The 26352-nt window shown below is 36.4% G+C and overlaps 1 protein-coding gene across 9 annotated transcripts in view; it reads left to right on the forward strand.

Annotated features, from left to right (window-relative positions):
• LOC110457254 (semaphorin-2A-like) overlaps nucleotides 1-26352 on the forward strand; it is a 121645-nt gene that overhangs the window by 78784 nt on the left and 16509 nt on the right. For all 9 annotated transcript variants that reach the window (XM_021508442.1, XM_021508444.1, XM_021508443.1 and 6 more), the window contains one exon: nucleotides 25389-25503. In XM_021508442.1, coding sequence (XP_021364117.1) covers nucleotides 25389-25503 — 115 coding nt within the window. The remainder of the gene's footprint in view (nucleotides 1-25388; nucleotides 25504-26352) is intronic.

Consider the following 26352-nt stretch of genomic DNA (forward strand, 5'->3'; position numbering starts at 1 on the left):
GCAAGTCTAAACTGTGATACATTTTACCGACTCCTGTATTCCTGTATGAGTTAGCAGCGACAGATGTTCAATATTGGCCAGCCTGCTTTGTTTATATATACATATCTGGCTACTTAACCTTGTCATAAAAACTTCTCGCCTTTTACTGTCAAGATGTCTGATGTATGTATATCATCTGTATGGTCTGTCCATCATCTGTTTAAACTGTCCTGTGTCTGTGACCTTCAACTGTGTGATGTGGTGTTTGTCATGTTTATGTAGGCTAGTGATTGGTCAATACATGTACCCATGTGACATATTCGTTAAAAGTTATAGACATATTCGTTAAAAGTTACTTTGTTGTGTTTCCGACAGATAATTAGCATCATTATACAGGGTTAACCCATTGGTGGTCCTGCAGCCTTGTGTTGACCTCAGTTAAGGTCTATAAGTGTCTGGAGTAGACAGTTTATGTTCCAAAGAATCATCCTAGGTAGTAATCGTTTTACTCTATTTTCATTACCATTGGCTTTCAGGAAGACACACTCAATTGGTGAAAGGCTTATAACTGTCCATATGATAAGGAATACTTTACAGTCAGAGTCAGGCGGTGTATCCCCAGAATGGTGGGCTGGAAATACTTCAGTCTTACGAGTCGTCGTTAATGCTCAGTCCTTGGATGCTGGGTGAACTTCCATGACGAGTACCCTGCTGCATGTTCTGCATTCATTAAGCAGTTTTGCTCATTTGACGTGATATTTTGCCACATTTATTGTATACATGCAGACATTGTTTTCTGGCTTTATGTCTAACAAGCTTTCATGCATTCTTTTCATCCCAGAGTAACTACAAGTAGTTAGAGATTGCATAACTTCCATGGAAAGAAGAACCCCAAAATAATTTTTTGTTTCCAAAAAATATATTTTGTTTCGAATTCAAAGAAAAGTTTGAATTCTGAAGAAACTTCGTTGTACCATGAATGAGAAATTTCATTATTTACTTATATTTCCAAGAAACACGTAATTTCCTTGAAAAGTTCTTTGTATATATAGCCCAGGCTACCAGATGCTATGGTAAGGATATGTCACCACAAGCCCTACCTTAGTAGCTACATCAGTGGTATGCTCGGATGCTGATGTTGGAAGGGCTGAGTGAAGATTTTACATTAACCAGTCAAGGGGCTAGGCCTGTCAACACTCCCCTTATCTTAGCTGTCTGATAGGGATCATACAGAAACATGGGGCCCCCTCCTAGCTACACCCAAACTCACTTTTATGTATGTTTATTGTAATGTCAAGGGGTGCTTGATACTAATGTAAGAATTGTCAGAATTCTTCCATGGAGCCCTGCCCATGTACTTAAGAGGCTGTGAGTTTAGGGTGAAAATATCATGAGATGACAGCAGATATTTACAGTTTTGGTATTTAAGTATGTTACCTCATTATGACATGGTTTCCTTTCCAACCATTACATAGTTGTGTATAGCTGATAGACTAGAGAGTTATGAATGGTGACTAGGATTCAGTGACTTGAAGACACATTTGAAAGGTTCAAAAATAAATGTTTGCAATATTTATCAAGTTATTCTAAATAATAAGATAATGTTTACAGAAATTTATAAAATACCTCTAATCACTGGTATGACGTAAAAAGTGGTGTATAATCTTAAAGGAGGGGGTAAGGTTGAATATATTTATTGTAATGAATCCTATTTCACTTGTAGTCATTATGGAAATTGAATTGATACATTATGCAATGCTTAGGTTTTATATGTAGATTGGTACCATGAAATAAATTCTATAGAAATCTAGGTTAGAATATATATAAGTGTTGACTTATAATTACATCTTCGCCCTTTGTTACGTTACTGTGTAGATATCCTAGTCCGAGTTTGATGCAATCAAATTACAGACAGAAATGCAGACAGTTTTCTTGAGAAGAGATATTATTTATAGCTGTCAGACCTTATATAGATATATGTGAACATTTCTTTGTTAAGTGCATCAATTGCACTTTTGTAAAAGAATGAGTTAAAAGGTCAAAATTGCTGACATTTAACCAGGCCAAGTGGCTAATGTAGACTGACATGGAAGTGTCAAGATGGTGCTGTGGGAGTGTTGGTACTGTATAGTCTAGGGCTGTGAGAGGGTACTGTATAGTCTAGGGCTGTGAGAGGGGATTGTGTAATTGGAGGGGTCAATCACTCAATGTCTACCCCTGGGAAACTCAGATTCATGGCTGTCCACACCTATAAACTGTACTGAAACATCCTAAGTCAAGGAGATGTCGCTACTTTCAAGGTAACCGTCACCAGACGGATCTGGAGACGGAATTATGTCGGTACGTTCAAGGTAATCTGGAGACCGGCATTATGATGGTACGTTCAAGGTAGCCATCATCACCAGACGGATCTGGAGACCGGTGTCATGTGAGATTTATATCCCCCATAGGATAAGTACCCGGATACCAAAACTGGCCATAGGATGAGTATCCGGTTACAATCCGGAATTATGTCGGTAGTTTCAATGGCAATTTTCAGACAGGATCTAAAGACCGGAAGATATATATACATACTTTCAATGACAATTTCATGATCCTCTCTATCTTTTCTGATGCGCTACTGATGTGTATATAAATGTCATCTCTGCTAACATACTATAAAGGGCACAATCAACTTATATGACTTATAGTACAGCTACAACAAAACCCAGCTACACAGAACTATGACAGGAATGGTTGGCATGTCAAAACAAAAATAGTTTCAACATTAACCCTGCAGTTTGTGTCAACATCTTCATGATATAGTTGTCCTTGATTCTAGCGCTGCTAACATTAACATTCTTTCTCCTGGCATAAATTATGCTTCTGTTTCACAAGAACAAGCATTTGAATAGTTGCTTTTGTTCTGTTTTCCTTACTTTTGTGTTGACCTTGTACTGTTCTGTAGCAAAATGTGGTATTGGTTTCTAGCGGAATGCTTTGTCTTATCACATTTATGTTTCTGTGGTGCAAGTTCTGTAGGATTTCCCTGCATATAGTAATATTTTAGATGAGATCAGAATTACTATAATGTTGCACAACTTTAGGGAATTTTGTTAGTTATTTTATTTAAACACAGAAGGATAAGGATTATATATGAAACATAAGTCATATATTTGCTGTAGTTTGTAGTTTTTTGTAGTGTTTTCTGAGTCTGGTGTTGTACTCATGCACTGAGCCTGTATGCTATATCCCCTTGGCTGGTGTTGTACTGCATGCACTGAGCCTGTATGCTATGTCTCCTTGGCTGGTGTTGTTCCCATGCACTGAGCCTGTATGCTATGTCCCCTTGGCTGATGTTGTACTCATGCACTGAGCCTGTATGCTATGTCCCCATGGCTGGTGTTGTACTCATGTACCCATGCACTGAGCCTGTATGCTATGTTCCCTTGGCTGGTGTTGTACTCATGTACCCATGCACTGAGCCTGTATGCTATGTCCCCTTTGCTGGTGTTGTACTCATTCACTGATCCTGTATGCTATGTCCCCTTGGCTGGTGTTGTAATCATGCACTGAGCCTGTATGCTATGTCCCCTTAGCTGGTGTTGTACTCATGCACTGAGCCTGTATGATATGTCCCCTTGGCTGGTGTTGTACTCTTTCACTGAGCCTGTTTGCTATGTCCCCTTGGCTGGTGTTGTACTCATACACTGAGCCTGTATGCTATGTCCCCTTTGCTGGTGTTGTACTCATTCACTGATCCTGTATGCTATGTCCCCTTGGCTGGTGTTGTTCTCATGCACTGAGCCTGTATGCTATGTCCCCTTAGCTGGTGTTGTACTCATGCACTGAGCCTGTATGCCATGTCCCCTTGGCTGGTGTTGTACTCATGCACTGAGCCTGTATGCTATGTCCCCCTGGCTGGTGTTGTACTCATGCACTGAGCCTGTATGGTATGTCCCCTTGGCTGGTGTTGTACTCATTCCCTGAGCCTGTATGCTATGTCCCCTTGGCTGTTGTTGTACTCATGCACTGAGCCTGTATGCTATATCCCCGTGGCTGGTGTTGTACTGCATGCACTGAGCCTGTATGCTATGGCTCCTTGGCTGGTGTTGTACCCATGCACTGAGCCTGTATGCTTTGTCCCCTTGGCTGGTGTTGTACCCATGCACTGAGCCTGTATGCTATGTCTCCTTGGCTGGGGTTGTACCCATGCACTGAGCCTGTATGCTATGTCCCCTTGGCTGGTGTTGTACTCTTTCACTGAGCCTGTATGCTATGTCCCCTTGGCTGGTGTTGTACCCATGCACTGAGCCTGTATGCTATGTCCCCTTGGCTGCTGTTATACTCATGCACTGAGCCTGTATGCTATGTCCCCTTTGCTGCTGTGTAACCACTGCAGAATATGTCAGTCAATGTCTACAGATATTTCTTCATCAAACAGAAAATGGTATGTTTGTCACACGGTCCAGTCTAGGATTTATGTCTCCCCAAGTGAATGTACAGTGTCAAGACTTATGTAACCCAATTCACATCAAAAACTTTCACATGTGATGAGTAATTCCTTGAATTCGCCCAAACATTTTTCTCCTGTATGTTAGTGTCTAGTGAAACCTGTCACTTGTATTCAAGGTCCTGTCCCGCTATACAAATATAAAAAAAAGATATATATCCTGAATACAGTTTACTCGTGAAATCCATCTTATTGTTGTTTTGGCTGTTTCTTTGTGTTATCTATCCTTGTGACTTCTGTAATCATGCTGACACTAACTTGATAATACTGTTCTCTAGATCACTGATTATTTCCTAAAAAACTAGTGCACTGGTGTGAAAGTAACATGTCAGGCCAGCAGCACAGACCTTCTGTGTTAGATGTAATTAAAACATATGTTTAGGAATATCTTATGCCCTCCCAGACCTGGGAAGTAGGGAAGGCAGTGGGAGGGGTGTTACTCGAGGGAGGGGTGTTATTCATCACAGAAGCCACCAGATAAGGGTTAAGACTTGGTCCACTGCACTCAGTTTCATGTGATGTGTGCAGTCTGTCACACGATGAACCACCTTCACATACAACTGCAGGGGTAAAATGCCTCTTAGCTGCGATAAAACAAACTTTCACATCGTCTTAAATGCGTACACATGAAATGGTTCTAGGTCTTTGTGAGGCCCCTTCATGTGAAGTGTACTCCACCCTCCTGCTACATTAATTTTATTGTCATTGCACAACTGCAGATCGTGTGCACACGTCTGATGATGAAGAATGGGCTGCCCACAAGGTCAGCATTTTAACAAAGGCTTCAGTTGATAGAGACCCCATGTCATATGCATTATAATGGTGTAAAGGGACTATTATGTAATGTCCTGATAACATTAGATGCAGGGGAAATGTATTGAACAGTCTGCCTAACAGTTTGTATCACCAGTGAGGAAGATGGATGCAACCAGAGGTGTTTCTGTTCTTCAGTAAATTAAGATAAAGGGTGCTATCAAAATCTGGCCATGAATTTAGTAGTGTTTCGAAACATCTGCGTTTTGTTGTTTTCTGGGAACACGCATGTGCACATGCTTTTTGTACATGCTTCTGTATTGTTGCATTGTTCTGTTCAGATAAGATTTTATACAGAAGGTAAAATGTAAGGCTTTGTCACAACCTGCTCCTGTCTATAACTTTGTTAGGACCTATACCTGTCTGAGTTTGTTAGGACCTACACCTGTCAAACTTTGTTATGACCTACACATGTCTTACTTTGTTAGGAACTACACCTGTCAAACTTTGTTATGACCTACAAATGTCTTACTTTGTTAGGAACTACACCTGTCAAATTTTGCTAGGACCTATACCTGTCTAAGTTTGTTAGGACCTACACCTGTCAAATTTTGTTAGGACCTATACCTGTCTAAGTTTGTTAGGACCAATACCTGTCTAAGTTTGTTAGGACCCATACCTGTCAAACTTTGTTAGGACCTACACCTGTCAAATTTTGTTATGACCTACACATGTCTTACTTTGTTAGGACCTACACCTGTCTAAGTTTGTTAGGACCTATACCTGTCAAACTTTGTTATGACCTACACATGTCTTACTTTGTTAGGAACTACACCTGTCAAACTTTGTTAGGATCTACACCTGTCAAACTTTGTTAAGACCTGCACCTGTCTAACTTTGTCAAGACCTTCACCTGTCAAACTTTGTTAGGACCTGCACCTGTCTAAGTTTGTTAGGACCTACACCTGTCAAACTTTGTTAGGACTTTCATCTGTCTAAGTTTGTTAGGACCTTCATCTGTCTCACAATATCAGGACCTTCATCTGTCTAAATTTGTCAGAATCTACACCTGTCAAACTTTGTTAAGACCTGCACCTGTCTAACTTTGTCAAGACCTTCACCTGTCAAACTTTGTTAGGACCTCCACCTGTCAAACTTTGTTAAGACCTGCACCTGTCAAATTTTGTTAGGACCTACATCTTTCCTACTTTGTTAGGATCTACACCTGTCAAACTTTGTTAGGACCTACATCTTTCTTACTTTGTTAGGACCTGCACCTTTCAAACTTTTACACCTGTCTAACTTGATAAGGACCTACACCTGGTTAACTTTGTTAGCATCTGTATCTGTTTAAATTTGTTAGGACCTGCACCCGTCTTAACTTTGTTAAAACCAGGACCTGTCAGACTTTTATAAAAGTTATGATAACACAAAATGATAGCCATATCAAGTTTTTCGTGAAGGACTTTTCAGAAAGTTGGCTTCATTTGAGGAAAATCATTAAGCATATGATATTTTATATATAAGTGTATTTCTATTCTTTCATATTTCATGCCATCCAGTTCTGGTTCAATGGAAAGATCTGTATGTGACTTGAATAAAGTTATATGTTGAGAAAGAAGAAGCACTTTATGATCTCTCTAGGTCTGCTGCACGGAGGTATATGATGATATGGGGCCGAACTAGCTGTATTCAGAGACCTTTGATCGGATGGGAGGAGTCTGGGTATCTCAGGAACACATATTGACTTGTTAAGGACTTTATAATTGTATATTTATGTGTCATTATCTGGACATAAAGTTGTGCAAGGAACTAGATCTTCGTGTCATTTTACATAAGGCTTGTACCATGGGCTGTAAAATTGTAAAATATGCATCACAGATCAAAGTTAGGGTGTTCAAAGACATGAGAATTACAAAAGAACGGACACTCGTTTCTAATGTTATTGGTATTTTACAGCTACGGTAAATATGATATATGTTACATGAAAAAAAATCCATCCAAGTACATTTAGTAAATTTCAAATAATGAATTTTTGTCATTATTTGTGAAATACTAACATATCAAAAAAGAAATACAAGCTCTGACAATGAAGATTCATTGGTTGGAAAGAATAATAGTTTATAATGGGGTAAGTTATGATAAAATTCTAATTTTGTAAGTTATCTGGTAGAATCAGACTTAGCATTTTCTCATGTTCGGGACCTTGATACAGTCTAGCTATTTCTACTCTGTGCTTGCTCCAGCTACTGATATTGATGAGCAACTGGAGGGAAGGTGGAGAGGTTATAATAGCCCTCCCCTATCAAGGGACCGCCTCTAATTAATTGGGTGTAGCTAGGAACACAGGGTCATCAGATATTGGCTAATTTACTAATTGATCAATTTCAGGAATAAGATACAGCTGTTTCTACATAGCTGGTATAGCACTAACACTGCTGTCTATTTCACTTGTCCTTTAGACTCTGTAAATATACAATGCACATCTCATTCTACTGGACAGTGGGATACATGACCAATAAGACAAATTTGACATGGTGAAAAAATATACGTACTGGTATGAGCAAATTTGTTTCAAAGGATGTTGGACAAAACTTTCATATGGAGAAAATAACTCGTTTTAATTTCTCCTTTTTGTCGAAATCTAGAGCACGGATTTCTTCCTCGTAACTCATGAATTAGACAAAATTTCAGCCCTGCACTCGCCATATCTGCCTGGCACGCACCATATCTGCCTGGCACGCACCATATCAGTTTTACTTCCGGTCCTCATATTTAAAAATTGTGCCTCAAGTACATTTGATTTGGGTTATTGCAAATAATCGTGAATATATTAGAACTACATCCAAATTTTTAGCAATAACCCAATTACAATATAACTGTAATATGACCATTTCTGTATTCTACCCCTTATCAACCTGGGAACTCTTCAGAGAAGCCAATTCAAGTCTAGAATTGATGCTGACAATTGATACTGGAGAGGTGAAGAAAAATGTCCTATTATTACCATCTTTTCATATGAAAAAGATTATAATTGTACTTAACGTTGGATAGATCTTTACTGCAACAGATCAATCGAAGCACATTGTAAATCCAGATCTTTGCATCACATCAAATGTAAGTGTAATATATATCCAGATATCTGTTTACCCTGTTCATCTCAGTGATTATTGGTCCAAGGTATTTTTGAGATCTCGCAAACTTAGGATAAACATTATGTAATTTATAGGTGTTGATAACAAATGAAGAAAAACGTTAAAAAGTCCATGAATATTAGATATTGATTGTGCAACACCTCCATGATAGTTTAGAAGGACTTTTGTTGGAACCTTTAAAGAAAGGTTTCAATAAAGAAAATCCAGAGGCATTGATAAGATCACATCAGAAATAGAACAAGTGGTAGCTGTTACCTTACAGTCTGGTAGAACATGTGGTAGCTGTTGCCTTACAGTCTGGTATATGTAGGACATTTATTTGATTTCCTGGCAAAAAATGTGAAAAATAAAAAATAAATAGATTAACTTTGAGTAACAGTTGTATTCACATAGCCTGAAATGTACTTTACGATGAAATAGAGAACAGGAATTCAACGAGGAAAACAAAATGAACACTTTCTCTAGCCAATGTCTGTATTTAGCAATGCCAATGGATCTTAAAGCATTGTTGATATATAAAACTACAAGCTAGTCTTGTGTTTGGTACATATATTTCTGATGAATGTTGTATCTTTGATGTCTGAATTTTTGTCAAATTTGTTTTTTAAATCCTATTTACAGATTCAGACTTGAGAGGACTTTCATTCCGAATCTCAATAAACAAAAGGCACATTGACATTTTTTAATTTAAAAAAACCATGCAAAGATATGCAGATTTGCGAGAATTCAGATGGTTTTTATTCAAGTTGGAATTTGATTATTTTGCAGTTTCATAAGTATATTTATGAGCTGATTTGCTGGAGATGAAAACGTTAAGATAACAAGATAGGAAGTGGAACAATAAGGGTTTGAAGTTTGCCTGATCGTAATCTTATAATTTCATATGATACTAGCTGCATTCCTGTCATATTAAACTCAATTTCTGTGAAATTACACCAAATATTTCTTTCCTTCTATCTCCATATTTCACAATAGATTGACCCAAAATGATAGATAGGAGAGTCTATTTTAAAAATTGGGGATGCGAGGATTACCTTGGTGGGTGGGAGATCACAGTTACATGTTACACAGCATAATTCGACAGACATAAAAGTCTGTCTGCTATCCAGAATCAAAATCCTTTCCACTATGGTAGTAAAGGATAATCTGAGAACAAACAGGGTAGATCTAGGCAGCATTACTGTGATACCTTTTGTTCATGTGTAGCATCACACCGGTAATTTGTCTTCGGTTCAAAGAGCCTATTATCAAGTGATATTGTCCAACCGTCTTCTTTTGATGCAATTTATGCTCAAATGCTGAACATGATGAGCTGAAAAGAAACAAAATGAGCTAACAAATTAGATAGGTACGATAAAGAATCTACAGATATGTGAATATAATTTCTCCTTCGATAAATTGTTTTTCTGAAAACGTACTGCGGCATGAAATGTTTGATGTCTGTCTGAGATTGCGCCATTCTATCCGTGTGACGGTTTTTGTCTGCACTTCCTCCAATCTGAGGCTGGAGACATGCACAACAATAGCATTTTGTACGAGTCGATAACAAGGTCTAGCTTCTAGCTGTGCTTAATTTCACAACCTACGTATCAACTTTATACTCAGCTCTACTACATCTGCAGTCCATTTGCAATTTCCTTTCTCAATGAGATAGTAGGAACTTTTACAATAGAAAGGGCAAAGATTTTAAAGCCATTATCAGAAAGCAAGCAGAGTAAGATAATGACTTATTTGTATTGGAGGTGCAGATTGCATGAACACCATGTGTTTCTTGTTGGTTGGTTTTGGAGTTGAGAATGATCGTGTTGCTAAGGTTACGATGGTGATGATCCTGTTGCCAGGGTTACACCATGATGAGGTAGCTCATACGTAAAAAGGAAATGCATTGATCTTATTTATTCATCAAAGAGTGGTGAATAAATATAGATATCACAGGTATATGTGATGAAGAGGAATAATTTCTTTCCTTGTCGTACATTAGTAGAAATAAAATGTGTGTAAATGAAAAGCAGCACAGGCCTATCCATTTTCATGTGACGTCTTGATAGATCTGATCCCATATTTCCTATAGGTCAAAAAAAGAGGATTTCCTATAAAAAAAAAAAAATACTCTTATACAAAATATTAACCTTCATGAAATGGAACCTAATATATACCTGTAACGTTCTTGCATTATTATCAGGGACAATGAGATTTTCAGCCACAAATGTACAATCTGCTGGTCCATTGGTTATACACTATGTAGATTTTAATTGTGATATAATTCAGTTATATGATACTGGAAATCAGAAGAAGAAGAAGAAGAAAACTGATTTCTGTAAGCTTTCTGTAAATTTCCTAAGGTAAATAGTGAAAATAGTGAAAATCAATTATAAAATTGGTGCAAAATTGATGACAGCCAAGTTAATGGGTTCTGGCATTTAGAACAGTTAGCAATACACACCAGAATCTAGCTGAAATGTTAGTACCTGTTTTCAACAGAGAAATAAATAATGTCTTACCTGAGGTTGTGCAGAAATTCTTAATCAAAGGTCTGTATGATAAGGAAATCACTTCAGCTGCTGCTGGAAGTAGAAATAAATGGCATTAGAGGGAATATCCCACCAATCTGCCAGAAGTTTGAAGTTTACAGGTATTTATCATTGGTAGTGTGGGAAATCACCATTACAGAATGAGGGGAAAACATTTAACAGATATACAAAAAAGTAATCTGTAGATAGCCATGTAATTCATGTTGGTATAATGTTCATGAACTTTAAACAGAAAGACCTATAGACGTCCAATGCAACAACCACGGCACAATGATTTGCTCTCGCGTTTTCTTGCGATAGAAATTATGTTTCTGTACGAAAAATGTTTCAGGTAGTTTGGTTTAGCCAGGGAAGGTAAATGGCCTAAGTGTGCCTTTGGGGGAGGTTGTTCACGGTCCATCTTGAGTGGTTGTGATGGAATTGGTCCAAACTTCCTTGTAAGTGGTACTGATAAGAGCATATATGCACAATTCATTCTGGACGTGTTTCATTGTTTTGTGGGATGCGGGGTCGTGTAGATTTGTAAGAGTTCTGACCTTTATCACATAGATGTTATCGTTAATCAGTGTGTACAGGTAGCTAACGAGTCTGGAGACACAAGAACAGTCCGTCTCACACCTTCAGGTAACGATGCTGTTTGGTGTTTACAGAGGAATCCCTATTGGCATTGTCGACATATCAGCAGAATCAAGCTCCCCTTATCATACACCTTACATCTACGCCATGGTGTGGGATCTATCTCCCCGTACCCATTCTCCACAGTCGTAGAAGATTACTGCAGATTTTCTACATTATTTGGCCATTACTTGATATTAAGCCAAGAATGTCTATGGCTAGTACTACAGGAATGATATATTTTAGCAGTGATTTAAATGGCATTCTTTACAAAAACAATTATTCTGAAAGAGAACTTTTTTACTTTGAAAGAAAGACAAAATACTTCGATGAATTTGAAAGAAAATACCTAAAAAAGCCTTTGTACCTTTGCCAGTAACTAGGCATTGTTGTTTTGAAATGAACTGCATGCTGTAACAACATCATAATTCGGTTTATTTGAAACATGTCTTAGGAATTTATTGGCTAACAAACTTGCTTTCTGCAATTTGTCTAGTACACAGAAGAATAAATTCTAGCAACAGTTATAGTTGGCAAGGACATGGAGATCAGGACATACAGAAGCTTTACATCAAAAGTAATGTTTTCATCAAGGTAGTGTTCTCACAATGGCCATAATCAGGTACAAACCGTTCACAAGACGTCAGCATCTACAACGACAACAGAAAACCTGTTCATCACATGCGTACCACAAATAAATAATGAAAAAATATTGCAGTCAACCAAAATTCTGTGATGTATTTGTTAAATCAAACATCAGGGTATGGCCTTAAGTGACCTTTAATGGCAGATTGAGTAAAAAGGTTAAAAGTTAATATCAAATCAAGATATATGGAATAAAAGCTGTGTGAGATTCTCTGTGAATAAGTGCCTAATTCAATATTAGATTTATTCGTTCCAAGTTACATTAACTTAAATTAACTCTTGACTTACAATGGATTACAATCATGTAGAAGCAACTCCTCTCAGAGAAAGTAGAGGTGGTCTCAATTTGTCTGTATTTCAATCCAAGAATGAAAAAATGCCGTTACACTTGTAACAGATATGCTAATTATAGGTTAACTCTTTCTCCAATATAATGCTTGCCTTACATCAAAGGCAGACAGGAAACTCCATTATAAAAATTGTTTTTCTAGTTGGTAATTTTATGGGGAAAAAGTTAAAGGTTCACAGGATAGAAAATAGGTTATTCTGTAATTTACCTATTATAAGTGATACAGCTAACCGTACATTGGTATTCTGTATTTTACCTATCATAAGCGATACAGCTAACCGTACATTGTTATTCTGTAATTTACCTATTATAAGCGGTACAGCTAATGGTACATTGTTATTCTGTAACTTACCTAATATAAGTGATACAGCTAACTGTACATTGTTATTCTGTAATTTACCTATTATAAGTGATACAGCTAACCGTACATTGGTATTCTGTATTTTACCTATCATAAGCGATACAGCTAACCGTACATTGTTATTCTGTAGTTTACCTATTATAAGCGATACAGCTAACCGTACATTGTTATTCTGTAATTAACCTATTATAAGTGATACAGCTAACCGTACATTGTTATTATGTAATTTACCTATTATAAGTGATAGAGCTAACTGTACATTGTTATTATGTAATTTACCTATTATAAGCGATACAGCTAACCGTACATTGCTATTATGTAATTTACCTATTATAAGCGATACAGCTAAATGTACATTGTTATTCTGTAATTTACCTATTATAAGCGATACAGCTAACTGTACATTGGTATATTGAGCTAAATTTGCTGTGAGGTAGATTTACAATGTCACAATACTTTTTCTCCTAGAAAGATTGAAGGTCATGATTTCAAATCCATGTAACTATTGAATTTGTGTACGCCCACAGTAAATGTCCTTCCTTCGAACCGTTTCTAGTACCTCAAGCTTGCATGCTTACCAGCTGAACCAATGTGTCTAGGGGAAGAACCCAAGTGGGAAAATCTTCAAAAGTCCAATGAGTACTTACATTGACCACCACTTGACAAGATATTTGTGCAAAATGCCCTATTTTAAGGTGTTTTATTAAATGTATTAATTAATTTATGCAAAAAGGAAGAATAAGGAATTCAACTTATTTCAAAAACCATTAATGAAAGTTAACAATTGGTAATCTGCTTCCTAAATAGGGAGACTTAGCAAGTATGAGTTTGTTATATTTTGTAAGTTTCATGATAACAAACACACTTCATGAATGAAAACAATTTAGAATATAACAATATTTTTCACTAATAAATGCAATTCATATATTGCAATGGAGTGGTTCTGTGTGAATGATTTTAGTTAAGCATTGCATATTGCAAGGTGCAATTATTGATAGTTCAGACCAAACAGATTTTGGTTTTTTTATGGATTTTTTTATGGGAGCTACCTTCCATGCTGGATGGCCTTTGTACATGTAATGCAGACTGACATCTATCATGGTCTGTTGCTATATTTTAAAGTTTATTTTCAGTAATGGGATAATAGCATGTCTAGGTATATTTTGTCTGGGGTAAATCAATTATATTTGTTCTTGGTGTGAGTGTAAGTATTCCAGGCCAGCACCCATTGGGCGATGTAGGATTATAGTCCATCATCAAAACTGTCCGGGATGAGGAACGATGGTAGGGCATACAGGCAGGAAAATGACTAAACCCAAAATATATTCCTGTATCACATTAGTACAAGTGCTTGTTTCCTAATTTAGTATTAAGATGTCTAAATCTTAAAGTATTTAATCAAGTTTTAAAGTTTCCATTTCTGTTTCTATATAAATGACTAGAAGTGTTAATGATATACAATAATGTCACTGTTAATTGGGTAAAAATTCTAATTATGTCATGTTACAATGATCAGCTTTGATGTTCTGTGCAAAAGGAAATCGGTAAGTTAAGCTTTGATGTTAATTATAAATCACTTTTAAATACAATATTAATGCTAAGTTCTCTGAATAGAATTATGTAAAATGGAAATAAATGAGCTAAGAAGGTTACCCGTTTTTCCATACACTTTATATATAAAGAATAAATGCTGACAGTACCTATTTAGTGTTTGGACCTATGATGATAACTACAGCTAGCAGGTAGCTGGGCATTCACACAAGTGGTACCAGCATGTTGGCAGTCGGTACATATGTTATACACAAAGAAGGGATAGCCCTGAGCAGGACAATAAAACCACATCCCCCTCATCAAGGAAGTAACGGTGGTTTTCTGGTAGATAAATCAGGGGGTGCTAAACTTCACTTTCCCTGCAGCTGATGAAAGCATTTGGGAACTACAAAAGACATCTTCAACTAATAAAAGGGTGCAGACTTGTACACCAAGGTACCTGTGAACACCAGGAGCACAGCCTGGTGGCACTAGAGCTGTATAGATTGATCCCTTCTTATCTCACGACACCAGCATCTCTTTAATTAGCCCATCTTTTCACAGTCGATTGGGTTCACGATCTGGAAATGTCTCAGGAATTTGGAGATACTGGTATCTAGATTTAGAGCGATATACTGTCGGAGGAGTTTTGATCATTGACCCTTCTAATTGACATCATCCACTATCTCAGAATCGCACTTTACCTGCTATGTACAGGTATGACATGACTGAAAAATCTGCTAAGTAGCTTACAATATTGGATTTGATTCTGCATAGTTATTTATAAATGATCTGTAGTATTCTTGTTAACTCGTAAGTAATCTGGCCTCTGTCAGAACGCAAATTGTTTTAAAAGACAGTGGGACAAGTTAACGGTAAATACTGGGGTATCTGGTGATATTTGAGATGTGACCTATTTATAGTCGCAGAGTAACAAATGGATATATCAGGTGTGTTTTATGGCCGAGTTAAATATCTAACCTAAAAGTACATTATAATTATACACCTTAAGTTTGAATTTGTAGTAAATTAAGAGATATATATTTAGAAATTATTTTATATGTGCTAATAGCTGGTAAATGTTTTTTTAGTATTGTGTTATCAGGACTTAACTTCATGACTGACTATGTTCAGAAAATGTAAATCATATGTTCAGAAAATGTATATGATAAGCCCCGCAATGCTTTTAAATAATGGTATAATCAACTTACCATTGGGAATCCATTTGTTTTGTTTTCCATTTGAATATTATATGTAATGTATTCTTATAACATATTTTTATTGTAAATGCACTGATTATAGGACAATATATCCTTAAGGAGATGTCTACTGAATTAGTTTCAGTACCACATACATGTACTTCCTTACAAGTGGTTTTCGGTGGTGCAGTGGATAACCCACTCGCCTTTCACCAAGGCGACCACGGTTTGATTCCCCGATCAGGTATAAAAAGGTATGGAGATATCTGCCTGACCACACAGGTTTTCTCTGGTACTCCCCAACATTAGGACCCCTTCCTGTTAACATTTGAGCCAACAAGAGTGGTAAAGTTCAAATAACTTCTTTCATAATTGTTGTAAAATGAATAAAGTTTATATATTATATATACATATTCCTCATGTTATAAGAACAATAAAATTCCCAGGACAATACAAAGGAACTGATCATGGGACAATTTAACAGGACATGTTCTCAATTAGTATCTGGGTATCACCGTAAAACCTTCAGCATGTCACAATGACAATAAAAATTAAGGAAATTTTGTTTATGTCAAGTTGTGTGTATAAATCAATGTAGGAATCGTGTTTAACCGTGTCTTTGGTGTCTAGAACAATACTCTCCATATCATTAAAATAATGTAACCTTGGCAAACTGTCAAACATTATGTGGAGAGCATGACGCTCTGAAACAGTCGGACAATAGAAGAACATGAAAATTATAATAGATTTCTTCCCTAATGTTGTTACGGAAATTTATGGTTCTAAAATGAAATTAAAACGCGTGATTGAAAGGGGTTTCCCTCCTCATTGAGATGCCTGCAGGCACCAAACCCTTGACTTGGGTGACACCGTCGTGGCGGTAGAGCAGGGTCCCGACTGTCTCCTGGGGACAGCGGTCACTGACGCCTGCTAAGATGAGTCATACTGTAAATGAATTGTTCCCTCCATTACCATTTATAAGAACAATGTGAGAGTGCCTCCTCTTCTCTTGAAGGAAACTGTAAACCTTTGAACCTTACTGGCTGATAATCACTCCCATTTTCATTAGTTAAAGAGCTTTTTGCACAAAGATCACAGAATGTTATCAATACATTGAATTATTTATAGAAATACTTTTCTAAAAGAAAAAAATCACAAAAGTGGCTGTCAGATTATTGTTCAGCATGATGGATATCACTTTTTTTTTAATTCATTTAAAGTCAAAATCCAAGGCCTTCTTCATGATTTAGTGGCTAAATCATGTTTAATCCAATGAATTATTTCCAAATTCAGGAATAGAAAACGCACCAAAATGTCTGGAAAGTGTCCATGGAACATTGCTGTAAAGTATGACATTTGAAATGATCGCATTATCTTACCAAAAATTGTAAGGCTTGCATAGCAGGTGCTGATAAGTTAAGCCCATATTACTTTTTTTTTCAAAAAAGGATCATAGCCATTATAAAGCTGTTGAACTTTTACATTATAGCGGCTTAATATTAAGCACATTTCTTGGGGAGAGAATTATGATTATGATATTGGAGAGATTTATATGTTGCTGAAGGATGACTTGTCTATGAAGGATGAGTTGTATGAAAACGGTTTTAAAACATCTGAAAGTATATGTTGTGTGTTGAGGCTAATGTGTTACCCATCGATACCTCGACCCCTAACTGATGGGCAGGACATGTAAATCTCTGTACAGCCTCAGTTTAGGACATTATTGCATTATTAAACCTGAACAATGCTAACACCAGTTTTAGTGGGTGAAAACTTGAGGTGTTTGAAGTGTGTACGGGGTAGTAATCGCCTGGTTTGTAGAATGTCAGGATTTCACTTTAACCGCCATCAACATGGGACCAGAATGTAGCCATAAAAACACTAATCCCACTACCATAGAAAGACATTTCTGTACACAAATCAGGTTAACGTTGACTTTTATTAGGACCATCTTTATATTGCAGTATTTCTCACAAAATACCTCTCTGTATTACCTATACCAAGCGAGCTATTGGGTGTGGCAATAGGTTCCGTTTACAAGTTGTGGTGCTGGACTGATTCCTTCTATCTCGTTGTGGATGATAGTCTCTTGGTGAGGAGCCTATGATGGCTATCAAGAGTTCAGAAAACCTGGGATCAGATTCTTAATAGGCAGGTCTAACTATACCTACTCATTCCATATGTTCTTTTCTACAAAATATCCATACTCTATGACCAATGCAGAAAATAAATGAAACAAAGAATTATATGTTATTAAGAATGCTATTGTGTAGTTGTTCAAAGATTTATTAGCTGAACAAACTCATTTGAACTTAAATGTTCAAATGAATTTGTTTTCCCGAAATATCTTTTCAAATTAAAAGTTTTTTAGCATTCAGATTCACAATTTTGAATATTGTCTCTATTCAGTTTTATGTAAGAATGTCCTTGTTCTAGAAAAAAAAAACACTTGATAAGTTCAAAAAGATTTGTATTAAGTGGTCAGGGTTGTGGGACTTGGAATATTTTGGCTCAGATGACAATTAGTGTGGTTATAGTTTTTCTGTCTGAACGTTTTGATATTTTACACATGTAAACCATGAGGAATGTTTTTTGTGAAATTAATTCATGCGCATACATCGGTGGTATTTCCAGAAGATTTACGGTATCAACACCTATTATTTACATTTCAAACATTATGTAATTTGACCCACTTAGATCCTATCTAACTAAATTTTTAAACAAACAAAGGATTGATATTGGCTTGAATTTCATAACAACTGGCTGTGTCCCATCAGATATTGATCAGACGTTTGTAAAGCATGACAGTATATTTAACACAATAGGATGTGATAAAATGCCAGATGTGTAATATATATATATCAGTTTGGTGACATCGTCACTGGTGTACTTCATTCTGAACAAAGTCTGAACATTAAGGTAATACACTTCTTCAGAAATGACTTCATTCAGTAGCATTTGCTGTAAAAAATATTATCAGTAGAAAAAATGAAATCAATTAACTATTTTCTTATTTGTAAATGAAGGTTAAATTTTCATTTGAAAGTTTTATGGTCTTGAAGTACTCATAAGTATTTTTAAATTAACAAATATACAAAAACATTTTTCAAATTATAAAACTAAAATTGATACTTGAGAATAATTTGAACAAAAAACAGAAATGTACCATTTGGCTTGACACAAACATTAAGGGTATGATATGAGTAATTGGACCTGATTGCTGCTACCATTAAATAACCTTATCAAAATGTAACTAGACAATTACTTGTGAAACCTATTTGAGTGATACACAGAATACCTACTTCTGAGTTATTAAATGTAGATGAAGTTATATTAGAGAAAATTTGCCTCTTCAGCAATTGCACAGAATAAATTGTTTGTAATAGTGTCTGTGGCCTTTAGTAAAGTTCTAAAGGCAAAAGTCATAGTACAAATTGAAATAATTTGTCTGTAAAATTTCCTCTGCAGAATGTTTTATTACAACAATCAACTATTATTGCATTGAGTATAAAAACCACATGTGTTATTTCAGTTATTTTGAATATAATAATTTTTGTGTGGGCTGTACAGACAAATGTATCTAGGTTAGCTAACCTAGAACTGACATTTGTCAATGTACTGTAGAGAGGGTTCTGAACAGATTGTGTATAAAAAATAAATATTGTCTAGTGAACTCTGGACATGACATTGGTCAGATTAATCTGACCAATGTCATGTCTATCTGAGTGTCAGATAAGGCAGGTTAATCTGACCAATGTCATGTCTATCTGAGTGTCAGATAAGACAGGTAAATCTGACCAATGTCATGTCAAGCTGAGTGTCAGATAAGACAGGTTAATCTGACCAATGTTATGTCTAGCTGAGTGTCTAATAAGACAGGTTAATCTGACCAATGTCATGTCTATCTGAGTGTCAGATAAGACAGGTTAATCTGACCAATGCCATGTCTAGCTGAGTGTCAGATAAGACAGGTTAATCTGACCAATGTCATATCTAGCTGAGTATCAGATAAGACAGGTAAATCTGACCAATGTCATGTCTAGCTGAGTGTCAGATAAGACAGGTAAATCTGACACCTAGCTGGACGTGACATTGGTCAAATTAACTTGTCTTCTCCCAAATATTGTGTGATATTACTGTATTTGTCTCTATAACCTGTATAATCGGACACCCTGTGTGACACAACATTATTGATAAAATCAGACAGGATAACTGGAAATACATATCATTTTGCAGTTTTCATTGGAAATGAGTTAATAGGATTAAACAGGATGTTTGAATATTCAGGGGTCCTAATGGACAGGGACACTGTATACTGGTATCTGATAGGCTGCTTTGTATTTATAGAGAAGTTGAGCAGTAAACATGTAAGAAAGATGTATCAGACATTACCATCTCTCTAGAGCTTGAAGCTAAAGTGAGGTAAATAGGTGATACTGCAACCACATATAACATCTTTAAATGTCAACGAAAGGTCTTCATTTCATCTTAGTTATCCATATTTACTTTATTTACTGAAAAATTAAAGCCAACATTAATTTTGATCTAGCCGTGATCAGTTTCTGTGACTAATCTACAATGACACTGCTAGGAATAGAAACACTAGAGGAACGACTCCCTCAGTGGAAACCTGCTTTATCTGTTCAGCACCCTAAGGTAATGTGAATAGTGGTTGAACTCATTAGGCAGTAACTGTACAGGAAACTCTCTCAATTATATCATAAAGCCTTACTAATACTATCAGGTAGACCAAACCACACCCTAATTTGTACCATTATACATATCCTGATCAGAAAATGCCAAGATACAAAAATAGTATAAACCGATGCATCAATGTGCACGTACACTGTAGTGGCCAGGAGCAGATAGGAAGTTGCACGGAAGTGAAACAGGAACTTAGGGTCATCTTCAAAGGGGGTATATAATGCTAGTAGGACCATACTTTAGTCACAGTTCTTAATCTTACAAGCTACAGGCCAGTGAAAAGTAAATCATGCATCAAGTTAGCTCTGTGTTGCTGTGATGTTGATGCTATTTTGCTGTTCACCTGTATATCTGTTTGCACCTTTCCCCTACAGGTAAAAAGGACCTGTAAAGCCCCACCTATAAATGTAGCTGACCTGTTTACCTAATGAATGACCTAGCTACCACCCACAGGTCTCCTCAAATCTTTATTTAACAAAAACGTTTTTGTGACTGCTCTACAAGTTCACAAATGAATGTTCATACACATAACATATTATAAAATGATGTTGATTTTTTAGGGTGTCAAAGGAAAAGTTGAGAAAAAATGTGTTTTCTCACAATATTGTTTGGCCAAATTAAAGATGTGTTTATTTTCTGTGCTATTCTCCGTGTCCTTGCCGCACACCACTTTGTACACATAAGTGGTAATGTTGTGTACAAGTCGGTTGATAAATGCTGATGATTTTACCAGTTGTGGCCAACTTTCACCACAGTATCCACAACAACAAGTCAGTGTACTTATGGTCTGTTGCAATAAGTCTGTGTTCAATGCTAATTTTCTTCTCTACCAGAACACCAAAGTTAATTTTGATAAGGAAAACATTTATATATCCACAGGATACAATGAATAAAACATATGTTACTGTGTAATTTGTTAAGTGAGACCAGGCTACGGTACTGTGTGAACTGTGATAACCTCACAGGGTCACACTGTTACTACTATGTATAGAGCAATCGTACATTCCCATTGGGCCCCCGGCCTCCTTACAGGGCCACTCTGTGTATAGAGCAATCGTACATTCCCATTGGGCCCTGGGCCTCCTTACAGGGTCACTCTGTGTATAGAGCAATCATACATTCCCATTGGGCCCTGGGCCTCCTTACAGGGTCACTCTGTGTTACTACTGTGTGTAGGGCAATCGTACATTCCCATTGAGCCATTGGCCTCCTTACAGGGTCACACTGTTACTCCAGGGAAAGAGCCTGACAAAGTTTGCAAATGAAAATGACCTTGACCTACAAATATGTCAAACACATCAAACAACTTCTTCTGAATAATGGCCAGGCCTAGAGTCATGATATTTGGCTGAAAGCTTCATTTGTATGAGCCTGACAAAGTTTTAGAACGAAAATGACCTTGACCTACTTTCATGGTCACATGGATCAAATGTGTCAAACACTTTAAATGACTTCTTCTGAAGAACTGAAAGGTATTGAATCTTAGTATTTGGCTGGTAGCTTCTTTTGGTGGAGCCAAACGAGTTTGAGAACGAAAATGACTAATGGACAGGCTTAGAGTCTTGATATTTGGCTGAAGCTTCATTTGTAAGAGCTCAACAAAGTCTACGAGTGAAAATTACCTTGACATTCTATCAAGGTCACAGGGGTCAAATATGTCAAAAACATCAAATTACTTCTTCTGAATAAACTAAAGGCATAGAATCATAATATTTGGCTGGTGGCTTCTTTGGATAGAGCTCATCAAAGTATGCGAATGAAAATGACCTCAACCTACTTTAAATGTCACAGAGGTCAACAACACTTCAAACAACTTGTTCTAAAGAACTAAAACGCATGGATTCATAAGATTCAGCTGGTGGCTGCTTGGGATAGAGCCAACACAGTTTGAGAAGGAAAATGATCTCCAGCTACTTACAAGGTTACAGGGACAACTATATGTCAAACATTTCAAACAACCGCTCTGAAGAACCGGGAAGCATAGAATCATATAATAATATTTGGCTGGTAGCTTCAACCGATTGAGCCGACAAAGTTTGCGATTGAAATATTCGTAGTACAGCATAATATTTAATGAGAATAATTTGCGATGACTGCTTAAATATCCAGATCAGCGATACAGGCCCTTTTACTTCTCTTGTTAAATAATTTCTTTAAACAGTTTTAAAGAAACCATTGTTGTTGCCATGTCATGTGTAGTGTGATGAAATAAGCCTGTAAAAAAAAAACATTTAAAAAATTAAGGAAAATCATGAAAAACTAATAAAAATGCAACAGACCTAATAAATTGGACAATTGAGGGCAATTTTCTTTTTAATGTGTCGAGTATAAATGGCTATTCATATAAAAAAAAGTTGTAAAAAGTAGCTGTTTCTTCGAGCCTCAGCTGTATATCTGTGACATTCTGCGTAAGTTGGTGCCTTCGAGTCTGTGAAATATATGGTTCTGCTTAGTTATCTCCCTTGTGATTAAAATGGGTAAATTGGAGAGTACTAGTTTAAATTAATGTGTCCTAGTTTTGATAAGAAGGATTCTTTTGGTACTGTGTAAATTTAGTGAGAAAAATCTGTAGCTTGTTACTTGATTGTCTTAGAACTGATTAGATTAGTCATAGCAGCAGACCCCATCTCCATGGTTATAGGGCAGCCATGATAACACATCAGGTGTCACCTCCGGCAACAGCGCAATACGACTCAAGCTTTGTTTTACTGCGGAAATAATCTACTCATATCAATAATTAACAGACATGGATCTAAACCTGTAGCTGTACCAGCTCCTTAGCAATGTGTTTAGTGTGATACATAGCCTGGAGCTCAATAACAGTCAAGGTTGTCTTTTAATACTAGGGATAGGGGTAAGTCAGTAGTTAATAAACAAAGATTGAACCAAAAGAATTCCAAAACATCTATGAATAACTGGTTTTTATAGGCTTTGATGTGCTAAATTATTCAAATATAAACCTGTACATAATCAAAAATGGCTGGAGCCAAGCCTTTATTGAATGGAGCGATGGCAACATCAAAATGTCACCCAGGACTAACTTATCCTCGTTTGGCCTTGTGTATAGTAACACTAAACTGTCACCCAGGACATATCTACTGTTTTGGTCCGTAGCCATACATAGCAACATTTGTCATCCAGGGCAACCCTGCTATCACTTTTGGTCAGTCAATCAATCCAGACCTAAACCCATTTAACTAGCCAACCTCTGACAGCTAAAATAATACACTGTTGAAAATGTCTGGAAAACTAAAGAAATTGCATTTTGTATTGAAAAGAATTATTCCAGGAAGAAAATGTCACATTTTCTATTATGAAAAAACAATCTCCGATCCCTATTTGTTGGTCTTATTTTCCCTGACATGGCTCAATGTCATAATTGATCTAATTTTCACTAATACAGCTGAATGACCACGTCACCATCACCTGTGATAACAATCAGGTGTGTGACCAAACACTGTCACATTTCAGGTAATTTACAAAGTGTACATTTTACATCATTTCCTCTTTAAACGTTAGGAAATAAAAAAAAAATACAACATCAAAAACAAAAGTTGTGATTCATCTTCCTTCAGGATATATACCTCCTTGCACATTATAACTGATTTGTGTCAGAGTTAAGTTTATAGACTTCCTTGCAAATTATACATATACCTGTAACTTGTGTTAGAGTTGTCTTCCCTTTTGATTCTTTCAAAGGTGACCTCAATGAATTACACTGGGGTTTTTTGAGAGATACCTTTCCCATGGCTTTACTGTTGAGCATTCACGAAAATGATAAAAGGTTTTAAGTTCTGTCCCCTGACTTAGACAACCCAAAGTCCTTGGTACTGCTTGACATCAACTTTTAATGGGTATCTGTAAGGAGACAACCCAAAGTCCTTGGTACATCTTGACATCAGCTTCTAATGGGTATCTGTAAGGAGACAACCCAAAGTCCTTTGTACTGCTTGACATCAGCTTCTAATGGGTATCTGTAAAGAGACAACCCAAAGTCCTTGGTACTGCTTGACATCAACTTCTAATGGGTATCTGTAAGGAGACAACCCAAAGTCCTTGGTACTACTTGACATCAACTTCTAATGGGTATCTGTAAGGATTGGGTAGCCTGTAATCCATAAACTTATCCTTGACTACTGCTATTGTAAGCCCTCATTATGGTGGTCAGGGGTGATCATCCTGCAAGGTAGCATTCCCCTTTAACAAAGACTATGTGTAAGCCCTTGATATAAGGTGAGGGATGGAGGTGATGTAAGGTAGCACACACCCTTAACAAAGACTATGTGTAAGTCCTTAATATAAGTGGAGGGATGGGGGTTCTGTAAGGTAGCATACACCCTTAACTAAGATATTGTGTAAGTCCTTAATATAAGTGGAGGGATGGAGGTGCTGTAAGATAGCATACACCCTTAACAAAGATATTGTGTAAGTCCTTAATATAAGTAGAGGGATGGAGGTTATGTAAGGTAGCATACACCCTTAACAAAGATATTGTGTAAGCCCTTATTATAAGTGGAGGGATGGAGGTGCTGTATGGTAGCATACACCCTTAACAAAGACTCTGTGTAAGCCCTTATATGGTAGTGTGTATATGCTCAGGATGTAGATAATGTGGGTATAGATATATAATGTAGATGTTTGAGATGTCAGCTGATAAGTTAGGGTGACAGGAATATCTTAAAGCTCAGAGAAACGGAATTCCTGAAATGTTCCACGTTTCTTGTATAAGAGAAACAAGGAGGTATTCCATGTCATTCAGAGTATTTGTCTCTCTGTAGATCTGTCTTTACTAGCCTAGTACAGCATATTCTAGTAAAACTAGGCTACTCTCAAGTTCTTGCAATATTGTATTTCTACATTACAGCCTAAGAAACCCTATTTCTCTCCCTTGTTGTATATAAATTAGTACTCCACAGTAACTATTGGGTATTGTTGCTTTATATAAACCTACCAGCTATAATTCTAAAACATTTATATCAAAAATATATATAAAATTTGGAATAAAAAATAATTGAATTGTTTATTATTTTTGAAGACGACAAAACTGATCTCTTATTTCTTATATGTCATTTCAGATTTGAAAGTGGAGACATCTCAGGAGTTTGAGCCTGGCATGACCACACCAGAAAAATTATATTACAGATATTTACATATAGACGAATCATCTAATTCATTATTTGTAGGAGCCATGTAAGTATTTGTAATTACTTTTCTGTACCAATTTTATTCATGAAAGTTTCAATTATACCATGATGAGAAGTCAAGATAAATCGGCTATACAATAAGAAGTTGTAAATGTTTAAGTTTTCAAATTCAATTCCTTCTTCAACTTGACTTCAATCATGGAAAGTTCATAAAAATGATTGAGTGGTTGAATCTTGAACCATATTCATAAAGAATGTGTGTTAATTTAGGTTAGATGAGAGTTGAAGTCATTTATCATACTGACACAATACGCTGGATCACATTTCTCAGAAAGGTGTAGGGTTCTATGTGACATAACTGCTCTAAACACATTCTCAACAGGCTACTATGTGTCACACTTTTATTTATCTGGAAGATTATGCTTTTCCTTGTCAACTTGAAAAAAACCCCAGATGTATTAAAAGTAGGACAAAAATAAACAAAGTAGGACTACAATTAACAAAGTTGGACAACAATAAACAAAGGTAGGACAACAATAAACAAAGTTGGACAACAATAAACAAAGCAGGATAACAATAAACAAGGTAGGACATCAATAAACAAAGCAGGACAACAATAAACAAGGTAGGACAACAATAAACAAAGTCGGACAACAATAAACAAAGGTAGGACAACAATAAACAAAGTTGGACAACAATAAACAAAGTAGGACTACAATTAACAAAGTTGGACAACAATAAACAAAGGTAGGACAACAATAAACAAGGGTAGGACAACAATAAACAAAGGTAGGACAGCAATAAACAAAGAAGAACAACAATAAACAAAGTAGGACAACAATAAACAAAGTAGTACAACAATAAACAAAGTAGAACAACAATAAACAAGGGTAGG

This window comes from Mizuhopecten yessoensis, unplaced genomic scaffold (assembly GCF_002113885.1).
Source record: "Mizuhopecten yessoensis strain PY_sf001 unplaced genomic scaffold, ASM211388v2 scaffold9061, whole genome shotgun sequence".
Taxonomy (NCBI): Eukaryota; Metazoa; Mollusca; class Bivalvia; order Pectinida; family Pectinidae; genus Mizuhopecten; species Mizuhopecten yessoensis.